The sequence below is a fragment of the Solanum dulcamara genome, chromosome 1 (assembly GCF_947179165.1).
Source record: "Solanum dulcamara chromosome 1, daSolDulc1.2, whole genome shotgun sequence".
NCBI lineage: Eukaryota > Viridiplantae > Streptophyta > Magnoliopsida > Solanales > Solanaceae > Solanum > Solanum dulcamara.
Window position 1 is genome coordinate 11,356,622 of NC_077237.1, and position 13,643 is coordinate 11,370,264.

Below are 13,643 nucleotides of genomic sequence, written 5' to 3' on the forward strand. Positions count from 1 at the left end.
TTAGATAATACGACATATCAATAGCTTGAAGGATAAACCTACAAAACAAGTAGGGTACAAGGCAAAATTACTATAAAATAATAAAAAGGTAGGCTAAATAATAAAATAGAATAATTAAATACTAAGTAAAGACAAAATGAGAAAAACTATTAAGAATTTAAGATAACATTGTGATCATACCAACTCGGTTGTTACACAAAAGAGGACTTTTAGTCGTTACCTAACAATATATGGATTTAATGATACGATAAAGTAAAATTTAAGTAGCAATCAAAACAAACATTGTATTTAAAATAACAATACAATACAACACAATGGATAACAACCATCCAAATAAGTTATTACGGAAATTTTAATTGGAGGTATATTTTATTAAACTAATCTTATTAATATTGCTATGAAATTCTAAATTTGTCTACCACTGCTTATATAGTTACTTAATACTAAGAGTAGAAAAAAAAAATTCACTTAATTTCATAAATTGTACAAATAAATTGAAATAACTATTTTTAGTATGAAAATCAAATAATATGAAACAGAGGGAATACGTATGTTTGTATCTTAATTTTTTTCAATTATTTTGGGAACAATATATATGTACTTGAGCAGAGTACAAACTAATTCAAGCATATTTATACAATATAAAAATAAATAAAACATTTGATAGAGTGTTTTTCCAACGAATGGGGATCGATTTAGTAAACTCGATAATTTAACTATCATATAAATCCGTGAATTATATGGACGCAAGGATTTGTCTGATAATTTGACGATACAAGATAAGGATGGAAAATTATAAGTTAGGCAAATAAATTCAGCAGCCATGAGTGAAGATATTTCTAGGAGATTTCATACTTCAATTCTATTTGATTTGATGTGTCTAAATTAGCCAAGCCAAATTATGGAAAACTAATTTTCCTCCTTTCATATGGTAAAGATGTGGCACCTGTGACTAATTCAATCTCAAAAGTTAGTTTATTTGGAGATGATCGTCTAAGTTTATATAGGCAAACCATCAATTTATTTTTCAATTAATATTGGACTTTTACCCAATCTAATACCTCCCTTCATGCTCAGGCCTAATTAGAGCGTGGATCGATAGCCCAAATGGGGATGAATTTGGCTTCGATACCATGTAAAGATATGACCTCTGGACCTAACTCAACCTTAAAAGTTAGCTTATGATGGTAAGATTGTCCAAGTGCATATAAGCAGACTACCGGTCCATTCTCCAACCAAAGTGGGAGTTTTACCCACTCAAACACTCCTTTACGCCCAGACACAACTAGAGCATGGATCGAGAGCCCAAACGAGGATGAACCTAGTTCTGATATCATGTAAAAATATGACAACTGAACCTAAATCAACCTCAAAAGTTAGTTCATGATGGAAGGATTGCCCAAGTCCATATAAGCAGACCACCACTCCATTCTTCATTCAATATACGACTTTTACCCACTCTAACACTAAGGGGCCTTTTGGTTACTAGTTAAAGTTATGCAGATATTAGTTATGTAGGATTTAATTATGTGGGTATTAGTATGTTGGTATGAGATATGCAAGATTTAGTTATGTAAGTATTAGTTATACAGGGTTTAATTATGTAGAGTTTTAAAAAAATTAGTGACCTAATTCTTATTTCTTAATTTCAAAATATTTAGTGAGCTAATATTTATTATACTCAGTAAAATAAATAATTATCTAAATAACACATTAAAATTTAAATAAATAACAAATAACTAAAAACAATTAAGTAATTTGTATTGAATAGGATTAAACAATCAAGACAAAAAAAGGAGAAATGTGTAATTTATTATTTTAATACATGTGTAACTAATACTCACATAACTTATTCCACCTTCTATCCCGCACAACTTATACATTGATTTCCTCATAAGTTATGTAAGTATTAATTATATAGGATCACAAAAAATGCAACCAAACATTGTATAAAAGTAATACATGAATAACTTTTATCCTATTTGCAAACCAAATATGATAAAAAATTAATAAATGAATAACCAAAGTTATTCAAGTATCAGCTTTGTGTTTATCCCATAACCAAACGGCCCCTTATTTCACTAAGGGATCGTTTGGTTTGGATACAAGTTATTTTGGAATTAGTTATGTTGGGGGTTATTTTTATTGCTTATTTGGTTAGTTATATTCAAAATTATATTCATTGCATAATTTCTAAGAATAAGTTGTTTGTTTACAAAAATACCGTCCACCTTATTTAAATTTTGTTTACATTTTCTTTGCAAGTTTTAGTTCTTCGTTCCTACAAATAAAAAAGTTCATCTTATTTAACTTAAATATTTTTATTTATGCATTTTCGTGATTGTGCCACGTGTTTTTAAAGTTAAACTTTTATCTTATTTAACTTAAAAATAAAACTTTCATTTTAAGTTTATTAAAGTAAAAGAAATTTATTATTAAAATTATCTACATTTTAAAGTTATCCACATTTTAATTGATATATAAAATATAATTTTTAAGTTAGTAATAAACTATTTAATTAAAAATATGTAATTTAGTTGTGGAGTGAACATTTTAAGAGAGATCAAAATGTAAATAAACATAAGAATTAGACAAATAAATTCAAGTTATAATATATTCATAAATAGAAATTGTATTTATAAAATATAATTTTTTAATAGGAAAATATATTATAATAAAAAAAAATTAATTAAAGTTATGAATGTTATTATAAATATATTTAAAAATTATGTTAGTATACATGAATGTAAAAGTGGTGCATAAAAAAGAGTTTAAAAAGATATTTTTGTTATTTTACATCTTTATCTTATCCTTTGATTATTGTAGCAAACTTCAGATTACAACGCTCGTAAATAACGACTCAAGTACTTTATCTCTTTAATTCGAACAATCACCCAACTATTATACCCCCCCTTAAAGTCACTATTGACTTGAAAAAATATATTGTTTTCTCCCAAATTAAGCAACCTACAAATAATTCTGAATAAGCAAATGGTTACAACTCGAAAGCCTATGTTAAATCATCAAAATACATCAATAATTTGAATTAAAAAAAGACGATTCGATAAAATTTTATAACGCACCATAAATCATAATCTCTACCAATTCAAAGTGGGGAGACAAAATTTTATTCCAGAAATTATAACAATAGTATATATCACTAAACTACCCTAATGAGTAAAGAATCAAGATATAAAAGCAGAGTTGTGATGAGATGCTTTAATTATCATCAATCAAAACACAATCAAAACAAAGAGAAATATAATCTCAAGAAAATATTAAAATAAGACTTAGAAAAGAAAGTTGGACACTCATGTCTTAATCACCACAAAAGAATGCAAGCCAATCAGTTAAAATATAAAGAAAATAATGAATGTAAAAAAAAAATGTGAAAAGAAAATAAAAGGGGAAAAGTGAAAGTATTCTCCACCAAAATTATCTTTATTCCTTTAATTTGCTGTCCCATAGCCATAAGCTACTAATTTATTTTTAATTACATCAAAAGTGTGGAAAGGGAAAGAGAAGGAAATATTACCTACTAATAGGATTTAAATTTTCTACCTCAACTTTGGGAATTGGGAGATAGAAACGTATCGAGCGAGCTAATCCTCAGCCTCTTGCAAATTTTAGTTTATACATATTAATAGTATACATAAATTTTACATCACCAAAATATTTTAATCTACAATGCTAATTTGTTACTAAGTTATCGAGTTAAACTTATTATAAATGATTATATTTATTGTTACAAACTATTTTGATACGATAATGTAATATAAGTTATACATCGTTGAGTAAGTAACTTTTCATTCTTAATAAACTAATTATCTCATATTCGAGAGTTAGAAATGAAATCGAATTTAGTTGAAAGAGATTTTACTTTTAAAGTGAAACTTTCCGACATAAATCGAATTAGTCGAGTTTCAAAAATAATATTGAACATTAGATGAGAAATAAAATAAAATTAGAGAAAGCTAAAAGTTATATTCTCCTCATTTCAATTTGTTTGTCTTATTTTCTTTTTTAGTTCATTAAAAAGATCTATTTTCTTTTGTGACAACTCTTTAATTAATTCTTACTTTCTATGCGACATGTTCAAGACTATAAAATTAATAAATAATATTTTGATAAATTTTACCTATTAAAAAATCTTTTTTACTTTATTTCATATGAAATCAAAATCAAACAAATAAATTAAATAAAAAAGAGTATTATCTAGAATATTTATATGTGGATAGAACCATTCCATATATAAGTCTTCTCAAAGCAACGACTCGTTGAAGAAGTTGATATCGTCATTCCTATGACATCACCACAACCTAAGAAATTGTGCCATATGTCAACAAAAGCACCTTCCTTGTACCCTCCAAGAAAAAAATCTATGAAGGTAACTCAAAAAATAAAAATAAAAAATAAAAACAATAAAATAATAATAATAATAATAAAGAAATGGAAGGAAGAGCATAAATAGAAACAAGTCTTGAAAAGTCCATCTAACACTTTGTTCATAGTTTTCTATCTTCTCTTTCCCTTCAAACAATGGAAAACTTTCCCTATAACTCATCAAACCCTAACTCTAATTTCTTCGATACATCGGAGAATTTGGAGTTCTTGGATTATAATTATGTCTTTCTTGAAGATGGATTGAGTGATGATTTTTTGTCACAAAATGCATTTGTTCAAAGTGTTTCCGATAGTAGTGGATCATCATATTCCAATAATCCCACTCCAACAAGTCATAACATGCAAGTATTCTTAATTTACATAAATTTTTGTGATTATTATATGTGCTCAAAATTAATTATTCTTTTTATTTCTTATGATCTTAAACAGAAAATGTACAAAAGGTGTAAAGAAGGTGGATGCAAAGTCTAGGGTTGCATTTAGATTTAGATCAGAGTTAGAGGTGTTGGATGATGGATTTAAATGGAGGAAATATGGCAAAAAGATGGTCAAGAATAGTCCAAATCCAAGGTAATTATAATAGTTATATTAGTTCTTGAATATTATTTCCCGTTTTTCTATTAGTGGATCAACAGAATTTTCATATGATCATGATCGAGGTTAAGGGGTTCGAATGAACTCCCTTAGCTAAAAAATTATATTATTTATATATTGTTAAAATTATTTTCATACATATATAGTAGATGGATGTTGAATCACTTTGGGCTAGTTCATGTATTTACTTTATAGTTTGAGTCTTTTTAGTGAAAATCTTGACTACGACATTGATCATGATACATAACTTACACTATATGATCCGTACCATCTCTATTATAAGATCATTATTATTGCTATTGCATGCGCAAAAAGTCATAATTAGACCTTATTTGTTTTACGATTAATGTCAGTAGCTATAATTGCTAATTATAGTTAGTGTTATTCTATAAGTTATAAGATGCGATTAATTAACTAATTAATTAATGCTTATCCTTATCATATCCATTTGTAGAAATTAAATATATATATATATGCATGCTAGTTTAATTTATTTGGTTGAGTTTCTATAAATTAAATTAAGTGGAGTAACAAAATAGCCATCTTATATCCCCCACCACACACAAAATCCAAACAGAATCAGTACTATTAAGTGAAGTGGATTCACGTGATATTACATTACTCTACTTTTATATATAGCAGCCCTTTGGTTTTGGATACATACATGCATTATCATTACCTACATGCTAAGGGATGACAACGAAATGGTGCGGTTTTAAACTAGGTGGAGCAGTACGAGTTTAATTAGACTATACATGGTGAATTGAAGTCTTAAATGGTTTGCCCTACAATCACCCCACACGTCCTGTTAGCCATTCCTAGTTACAAGATCTTTAGAAATACACAAAATTGAGTAAATAAAAATCTAGATCAATATAATTACTCATGCCATGTGGTGTTCATCTATTAAAAAATCGGTATCACATGGGATTGAGTATCCAGCTTGGACACAACCCTACCAAGAGAGAATATATTTACTATATTTACGTAACCAGGGGGGATAATTTTTATATGAATAGTATATATAACAGAGGATAAATTTGATCAAATTTGATATTTTCCTCTTTAATTTAACCTAAATTCATGTAATTATAGAAATATGCTGTGTTCTCATTCCTAAATATAGCTCGAGGCGGATTATGTATTTCTATGAATCCAACAGAAAGTTATAAATTTTAAATCTTGAATCTACATTTTTTTATCGCTAGAACTTGTGTTGGTTGACCACCATTGACTGGAAATTGGTCCACTTGATCTAGAAAAACACTTTCCACAGGTAAATTATAGGTAGTACATGCGAAAAGTATATATCCTCAAATAAAATCTCCAGATAATTTACATTTTTCTTACTAGTGATAATTAATTATAGGACTATGAACCCGTTTGGATGGAATTAAAAAAATAATTTTTATGTATGAAGTGCTTTTAGAACTTTGAAGTGCTGAAAGTTATTTTTATAAATAAACAGTTGAGTGTTTGGATAAAAGTGTTTATGTTGAAAATAAGTGTTTGAATTTTAGGGTTAAAAGTAGGGTTGTACAGGGCAAACCAATAAACCGCACCAAACCGACAAATCGAACCAAACCGGAAAAAAATCCGACTAGTGGTTTGGTTTGACTTGGTTTGGTGTTTGGAAAAAAAAAACGACCACTATAGGGTTGGTTTGGTTTTAACTAAAAAAAGTCAAACCGAACCCAAACCGACCCGATTATAGATATACATTTTTAAATTATGTTATACATAAAAATATTTATTAAAATGTAATTTATAAATATTTTTTAAAAAAATTTCATAATTTTTGTTTTCTTTCTTACATTTAGATTTGGACTTGAGAAGCCCATCTAAATAATATACAAAAAAAACTCATCTTATAAAGTTATATTATAAAGTTAAAACTTTAAACAGTGTTCTGTCTCCATCTTATATGTTGATATTTTGTACTAGAACTCTTTTTAAGAAGCACTGCTCTGTGCTTTTTATTAGATACTATGAAAAACCCGAAAAATCCGAGAAAAATTGATATCGAAAAACTCGACTTTTATTGGTTTGGTTTGGTTTATAGATTTAATAATCCGACACAAATGGTTTGATTTGGTTTGTAAAAAATTCAAACCAACCCGGTCCATGTACACCCCTAGTTAAAAGAATAAAAAGGGTAGTTTGGAAATTTAGTTAAAATATAAGGGATATAAAAGTAATTTTCATGGTCAAACAAAATGACTTTAAGTACTTAGAAAAAAAAAGTTAGAAATTCTAACTTTTCATTTTTGACTGACTTTAAGAATTTTATGGTTTAAAGTTAGCATTAGACAAACACGTCCAAAAGCTAAAAAAGACTTTAAGTTGATTTTGACCAACTTAAAACCCATCCAAACGGGTTCTATATGTCATATCAAATATACCATCCAAACATATATTGATGATGATTTATGATAGGGCCATTTAATTATGTGATGAATGAATGTGACAATTTTTTTTATAAAGCAAATTTGGTTTGGAATTGCCAAAGTTGAAAATAAAAAACAATGGACAAGAGAGGGAATATAAAAAGGACAAACAAGGAGAGAAGATAAGGTTGTGCTTTTTGATTCTGTTTAATTGGCTCCCATTAATTAACATTAGAGGGAAACTTGAACATTCAATCAATCGTATTGGAAAACGAGAGTGGCAGATAAAATCTAATAGCTAAACAACAAAAATATCATACTAATTTAATTTAGCTATGAATTAACAGTACATTATTAAAAAAACCATCGAGCTAGAAATATTTTAGCAACGAATTAGCTAGGCATGTTTTCTTCTAGGGATGATTTATAGCTTGTCCAGTATGAAAGGAAAAATATTTTGTCTGTGAACCTTAACTAAGACTCATTTATGTTCACATATTTATGTTATGTTTTGTGCATACTGTATATATATAATTGTCATATTTATAATTTTAACTTTTCGATGGAAGAAATTTAATTGAACATATTCGAATCATAGAGCTAGCTCGAGTTGATTTAATTTCTTGAATGGTCATCCAAATCATTACAATTGTCTATTAAAATCACTTTTAGATTTTTAAGAAGTAAAATCATTCAACTAGCTAGGAATATTATTTTTTTCCCTTAAAAAAGGTAAAATCATACCCTTTTTTAGTTGTTGCATGCAGTGGCGGGGTCAGAATTTTCAATAAGGAGTTCAAAATCTGAAAAAGTAGATATACGAACTAGCCTAATGGGGTTCGATATTTACTATTTATATATAAAAAATTATTTTAACCATGTATAAATAGTAAAAAAATTCGCAGAAGAGGGATCATGTGGCTCCGCCCTTGGTCGCATGCGATGTCAAATTAAAGTCCCATTATTTTATCAATATGGGTTGTGATGCAGTGGTGAGGCTGTTCCACTCTTAACCAAATGTCTTGGGGTTTGAGCTCTGGGCATGGAGAAAATTTCGTTGGGAGCTCCACCCCCGAATTGAACCTTCAGTGTCACGATCTGAATTCGGGTGTGATGGCACATGTCCTTTCCCGTAGAACAAGTCAGCCTAAAACCCAACATTTATGGAGAATAAGGTGGAAACAGTCTAAATAAGAATTTAATAAACAAAGCGGAAGTCTTTCAACATAAATACCCTCAAAGATTGGTTGTCACATCTACAAGCCACTAAAGAAAAACAAAACTAAAATAAAATACAAGTCTCAATATGTCTTCAACTCTCAAATAAAGTAAAGCATAAAAGTACAGGAAAATCTAACAGTCCACTCAATGTCAATAGCTAACTCTCTCAAACTCTTGAAAGTCTCGAATGATCAGAAAGAGATGGTGATCAAAGTCCAAGCTCAGAATCTACACAAGTGTAGAAGCAAAGGTGAGTACCAAACAACACGGTACTCAGCAAGCTACCTAGCAAAATAAGTAAATCTAATAGGATAAACTAACTCCTTTTCAACCCAACCGAACTTTCATAACTACAACCTGCACAGAAATCAGCCCAATCTAATAGTTCATACTAAACAGTTCAATAAGGTTTAGATCACAGCTCAGTATCACAAGATATAACATACAAGTAATCACAAGTTACATAAGCATCAAGTCTGTCACACACAGATATGCAGTAAATGTATATGCACACCCATTGATCATGCATGTGTGCAATTGTCGGCAAAGACCTCAACATGATAATCTTTGATCAAAAATGACCTCGTCCCATAATATCCAATCGAAAATGACCTCGGTCTCACAATCTCTTATCAGAAATGACATCGACAATATAATCCCGCCAAAAATGACCTCGGTAGTATAATTCGATCGGAAATGACCTCGGCCTATCAGTCTCTCGCCGGAAATGAACTCGATAATATAATATCTCTAACTAGAAATGACCTCGGCAATATAATACCTCTAACGGAAAATGACCTCGGCCCCACAATCATATACCTCTTATCACAGTATTTCATAATCAATGCAATCAGCATGCTCACACAAGTAATGAGAAAAAATCAATTCAAACAAACCACAATCCCAATCAGACTATCAAGTATTTCATCAAATACACATAGATATCTAAATCATGTATATAGCATTCAACTCTCTACAATAGCACAAATCATCTTTTATTAACCTCGTCGATCAAATTGGGTTCATTATGATACAATTCAACCTGTAACCTCATCCCCATTACTCCCCAACATATATACAAAAGAGAAATTTGGGATTCTAATAGTTTCACAGAGTTTTAAGAGTTCACTTGCCTTAACAAAAACGTGATCAATCAATCCACGTGAATTTTTTCCTTCTGAGTATACTCCAAATTGTCAAAATCTAATCAAATAGTGTTTAACTATCAACACCCAAGTCTAACGATATCAAGAACACGAAATTTGGAGAAAAAGGGGTCAAAAAGGTTCAAAATCCGATTTCCAAAAAAAGGACTTTAATCTAGAATTTTTTTAATGAAATCGTTCCTCGTAGTCTTAAGAACTCAATAGAAAAAATCATTTCAAAAATCCAGCTCAAATCAAGTCACAATCAATATTTAAGGAATTTTTCCAAGGTTCTTGAAAAGAACCATTTTCACCCATTGAAATCCTCAAATTCATATTAAAATCAACAATTAATCATTGGGAAGTGATGAAATTGAGTTAAAAAGACTTACCCAATGAAATCCCACGAAAATATCCTCTTCAAATCTCCTATTCCACTCTCAAGAACTCCAAAAATAGAGTAAAAAGCTAAAACCCTGTCTAAAACCCTCTCAGTTGTCGCTTAAGCGACACAGGGTTCGCTTTAGCAAACAGTAGTTGACTTAAGCGAACCCCACTTAAGTGACCCAGTTTGCTTGAGCAGCACTCCCTTCACTTAAGCGGAGGCACCAGATATCAACAAACTCAAAAATTTCACTGTCTCAAAAATCTCTGAAATGACCCTCGAAATTCGATCGGAATCCCGTATACACAAACCATATATGCAACCCTACTAAATTCGATGTTTCGGAATCATTAGAATTCAATTTCTAGGTCTCCTTGATCCGAAATCCAAAAAGTCGCAACTAAACTAACTTTATGCCTCAAAAGACAAAAACGCACCCGGAGCTTCCTAAAAACACACACGAACTCTCCCTAGACCTAAAATCACTCTCTGAATCCAACAGAGTCGTCGAAATTCAATTTCGAGCGTCTGATCCTCAAACGTTGATCAAAGTCAACCCTATGACCAAAAACTCAAATATTTCCAACTCAACACCTCAAATCCACAATATAACCTCAAATATGATTTTCTCAACTCTCCTAGACCAATTTTAACATTTTGTAACTGATGGAATCGATGGAATTTCATTTCGAGATCCAAAACTTTGAATGACCTCAGATACCACTTTTGAATCATTTTAAACCTCTAAAACTCAAAATTTACCAAAAAATTTCCCTTTTCAAGAAAAACTACCGAATTGATATCTGATATCAATCAAATATGATTCAGAAAAACTATTGGGAGGGGTAAAATGGTCTTTTTACGAAAATTTTCAAAAATGACCTTAAAAGTCAATACATTCGGTGCGTAATCCGAATTTAATCGGGCTTTGCACACTTGGTGAGAAACCAAAAAAAATAGTCCCATTATTTTTGGAAAAAATTATCTAAATACACATCTTATTTTACCATAATCTCTAAAATTTTCTACTATTTAAAAAAATTCAAAAATCACTTCTTGGATACATCACTCCCCTCTTGTTGATACGTCACACTCCTCCTTTCGGATACATCCCTCCCCTATGTATCTGGATGTTCTATCCCCTCTCGGATACATCTCTCTCATGTGTATTCGGATGTCTTTGAAAGTCTAGTGATGTATTTGGAATCCATAAATTTTTTAAAAAAATTGTACATTAAAAAAAATTTAAAAAAATAATATAATTAACTTTTAACATTATGAAATTTATGTAAATTATATTTATTTTAATAATAGGCCCATTTAACTCATATCCCTTTAATCTATGTCTCATACCCCATTGAAAATGACCCGATCAAAAAGCACCCGCAGTACAAGGAAATTAGCAGCGGTGTGCAAATAGACCTTATTTTTTTTCATTTAAACTATATCTAAAGGTTTATGTATGGGTTCACGGAACCCAATAATTTTTACTCATATGTATTAAAATTTCTCTAAAAAATTTAAATATTTCATTGTAAATTGAGTGATTGCTAATAAATTAATTTATCGTAAATTTTAAATTCTAAATTTATTTTTGAGTTTGATATGATGTAAACTAGTCTTTACGAAAGTATTACCTTGATATATAATTTGTTGCCTATTTTTAAAAAAAATATATATAATTTTGAATAAACCTCTGCATTTGGTTGGATATAAAGTTGATGAAATGTTTTGGCAGAAAACTAGAGAGAGGAGCCTATAAGGTGGTATATATTTTGTGTTAATCATAAGAAACTAAAATTAAATTAGATTCACATGCTTCTTCGCTATTTTCTTTTTCTTGTACTTGAGTTTGATGCACCGGAGTCGAGAGTCTATCGAAAACAGCATCTCTATCTTCTCAAGGTAGTAGTAAGTCTTCGTTCATTCTACCATCCTAGACTCCATTTAGTGGGATTTTACTGGATATATTATTGTTGTTGTTGTTTATATGTGAAGAGAACAAGTAATATGTGACCAGGAGGTCACGGATTCAAGCCTTAGAAACAGCTTCTAATAGAAATGCAAAATAAGGTTGCGTACAATAAACCCTTGTGGTCGGATCCTTACCTAGATCCTGCTCATAGCAAAAGCTTAGTGCACTGAGCTACCCTTTGCCCCTTGTTTAGTAATTTAGCAACCAAACAAAACAATATAAAAAAGGCCATTACTTGCCTTGAGTAAGATTTTGATTATCAATGACTTGCATTTTATTATTGATGGTCCTCATAAAGGGCACTTGTCTCACTATTAGTAGCATGATGAAAAAAAAAGTATTACTGACAGTACCTTCCATTTTCTTGGTGTTAATTGGCCTAACATTTTAGTTAAAGTTGCAAATTAAAAGTGCAAAAGTATGTGATTAACAAGGAGGGGCACATATTATCTCCTCTGTGTTTTTTCTTTTCTTTTCTTGTACTACTGATATGTTATAATTGCTCTACCTATGAAAGGATGTCCTACGCCATTTTGTTGGGCGAAGTGCACGAGTACTCAATTTAAACGCAGTCATTTAATTATTAATTTTTATATGTATATTCTCGTGATTTATTATTACTATTTTTAATCATTTTGTTGATATTGACTAGAATGTTCTTATTAAGCTAGCAAGAGTCTTACATTGAACATTAGACCGTCAAGAACTTATAGTCTAGTGATATTGTTTGTTGATGAGAATCCCCATACAATAGTGTGGGAATCTCATCGCCCCTTTTTTGTCATCCTTTATATAATTATTGTTGTACCTTTTGTCAAATATTAATATTATAAGTTGAGTTGATTATTATGAGAAATAATTAATGGAGAAATATTTATAAACAGAAATTACTACAAATGTTCAAGTGAAGGATGTAATGTGAAGAAAAGAGTAGAAAGGGACAATGAAGATTCAAGCTATGTCATTACTACCTACGAAGGAATTCACAACCATGAGAGTCCCTATGTACTTCACTACACACAATTCCCTCCCAACAATATTGCACTTCATAACCTTCGCCTTTAGAACCCCTTAAAGGTGTCAGTAAATTTCAATTATATTTTTGTATTATAATAGGTTTTAATTGAGCATTTTGATCACATGATAAAGTGTTTTTATTAGATATTTTTGACTTATATTTTGAAAAAAATTATGCATGTGTTCTTAAGTGTTCATTATATAGATAAGCTAATCACATAATACTCTCCTTCTTTGATTATACACATCAACACATCAATTGAAACATGCATGAAGTTTACAAATTATTGAGGTTAATGTATATAATTAAAGAAAGTGGCATATTTTGAGTGGTTAACTTATGTATAGGTGGCGTTTGAAAGCAGACGCAAAAAATATTTGAGTCGAAAGTGTTTAAGAGGAATATTTTATTATGTGTTCAAGTGCTAATTAGGACAGAACATAGTTCAATTGTCTAAATAAAATTTATTAGGAAGTTTAAGGGATTGTGGATGTATTCATCCTGAAATTTGTAA

At 29.8% G+C, this 13,643-nt stretch overlaps 1 protein-coding gene across 1 annotated transcript; it reads left to right on the forward strand.

Annotated features, from left to right (window-relative positions):
• The first annotated feature begins 4,478 nt into the window (after positions 1–4,478).
• Positions 4,479–13,275, forward strand: LOC129901925 (probable WRKY transcription factor 51). The gene is made up of 3 exons (XM_055977035.1): positions 4,479–4,745; positions 4,834–4,974; positions 12,996–13,275. Exons 1-3 carry the CDS (start codon positions 4,540–4,542, stop codon positions 13,174–13,176), a joined length of 528 nt encoding a protein of 175 aa, XP_055833010.1. The 5' UTR covers positions 4,479–4,539; the 3' UTR covers positions 13,177–13,275.
• Positions 13,276–13,643: the final 368 nt, after the last annotated feature.

What these genes read in the sequence shown, in the direction of transcription:
- LOC129901925 (XM_055977035.1), top strand. Translation starts at nt 4,540, where the DNA reads ATGGAAAACTTTCCCTATAACTCATCAAACCCTAACTCTAATTTCTTC. An exon ending in ACTCCAACAAGTCATAACAT is followed by an intron (nt 4,746 to 4,833) that starts GCAAGTATTCTT and finishes GATCTTAAACAG; the next exon opens with AAAATGTACAAAAGGTGTAA. An exon ending in AAGAATAGTCCAAATCCAAG is followed by an intron (nt 4,975 to 12,995) that starts GTAATTATAATA and finishes ATTTATAAACAG; the next exon opens with AAATTACTACAAATGTTCAA.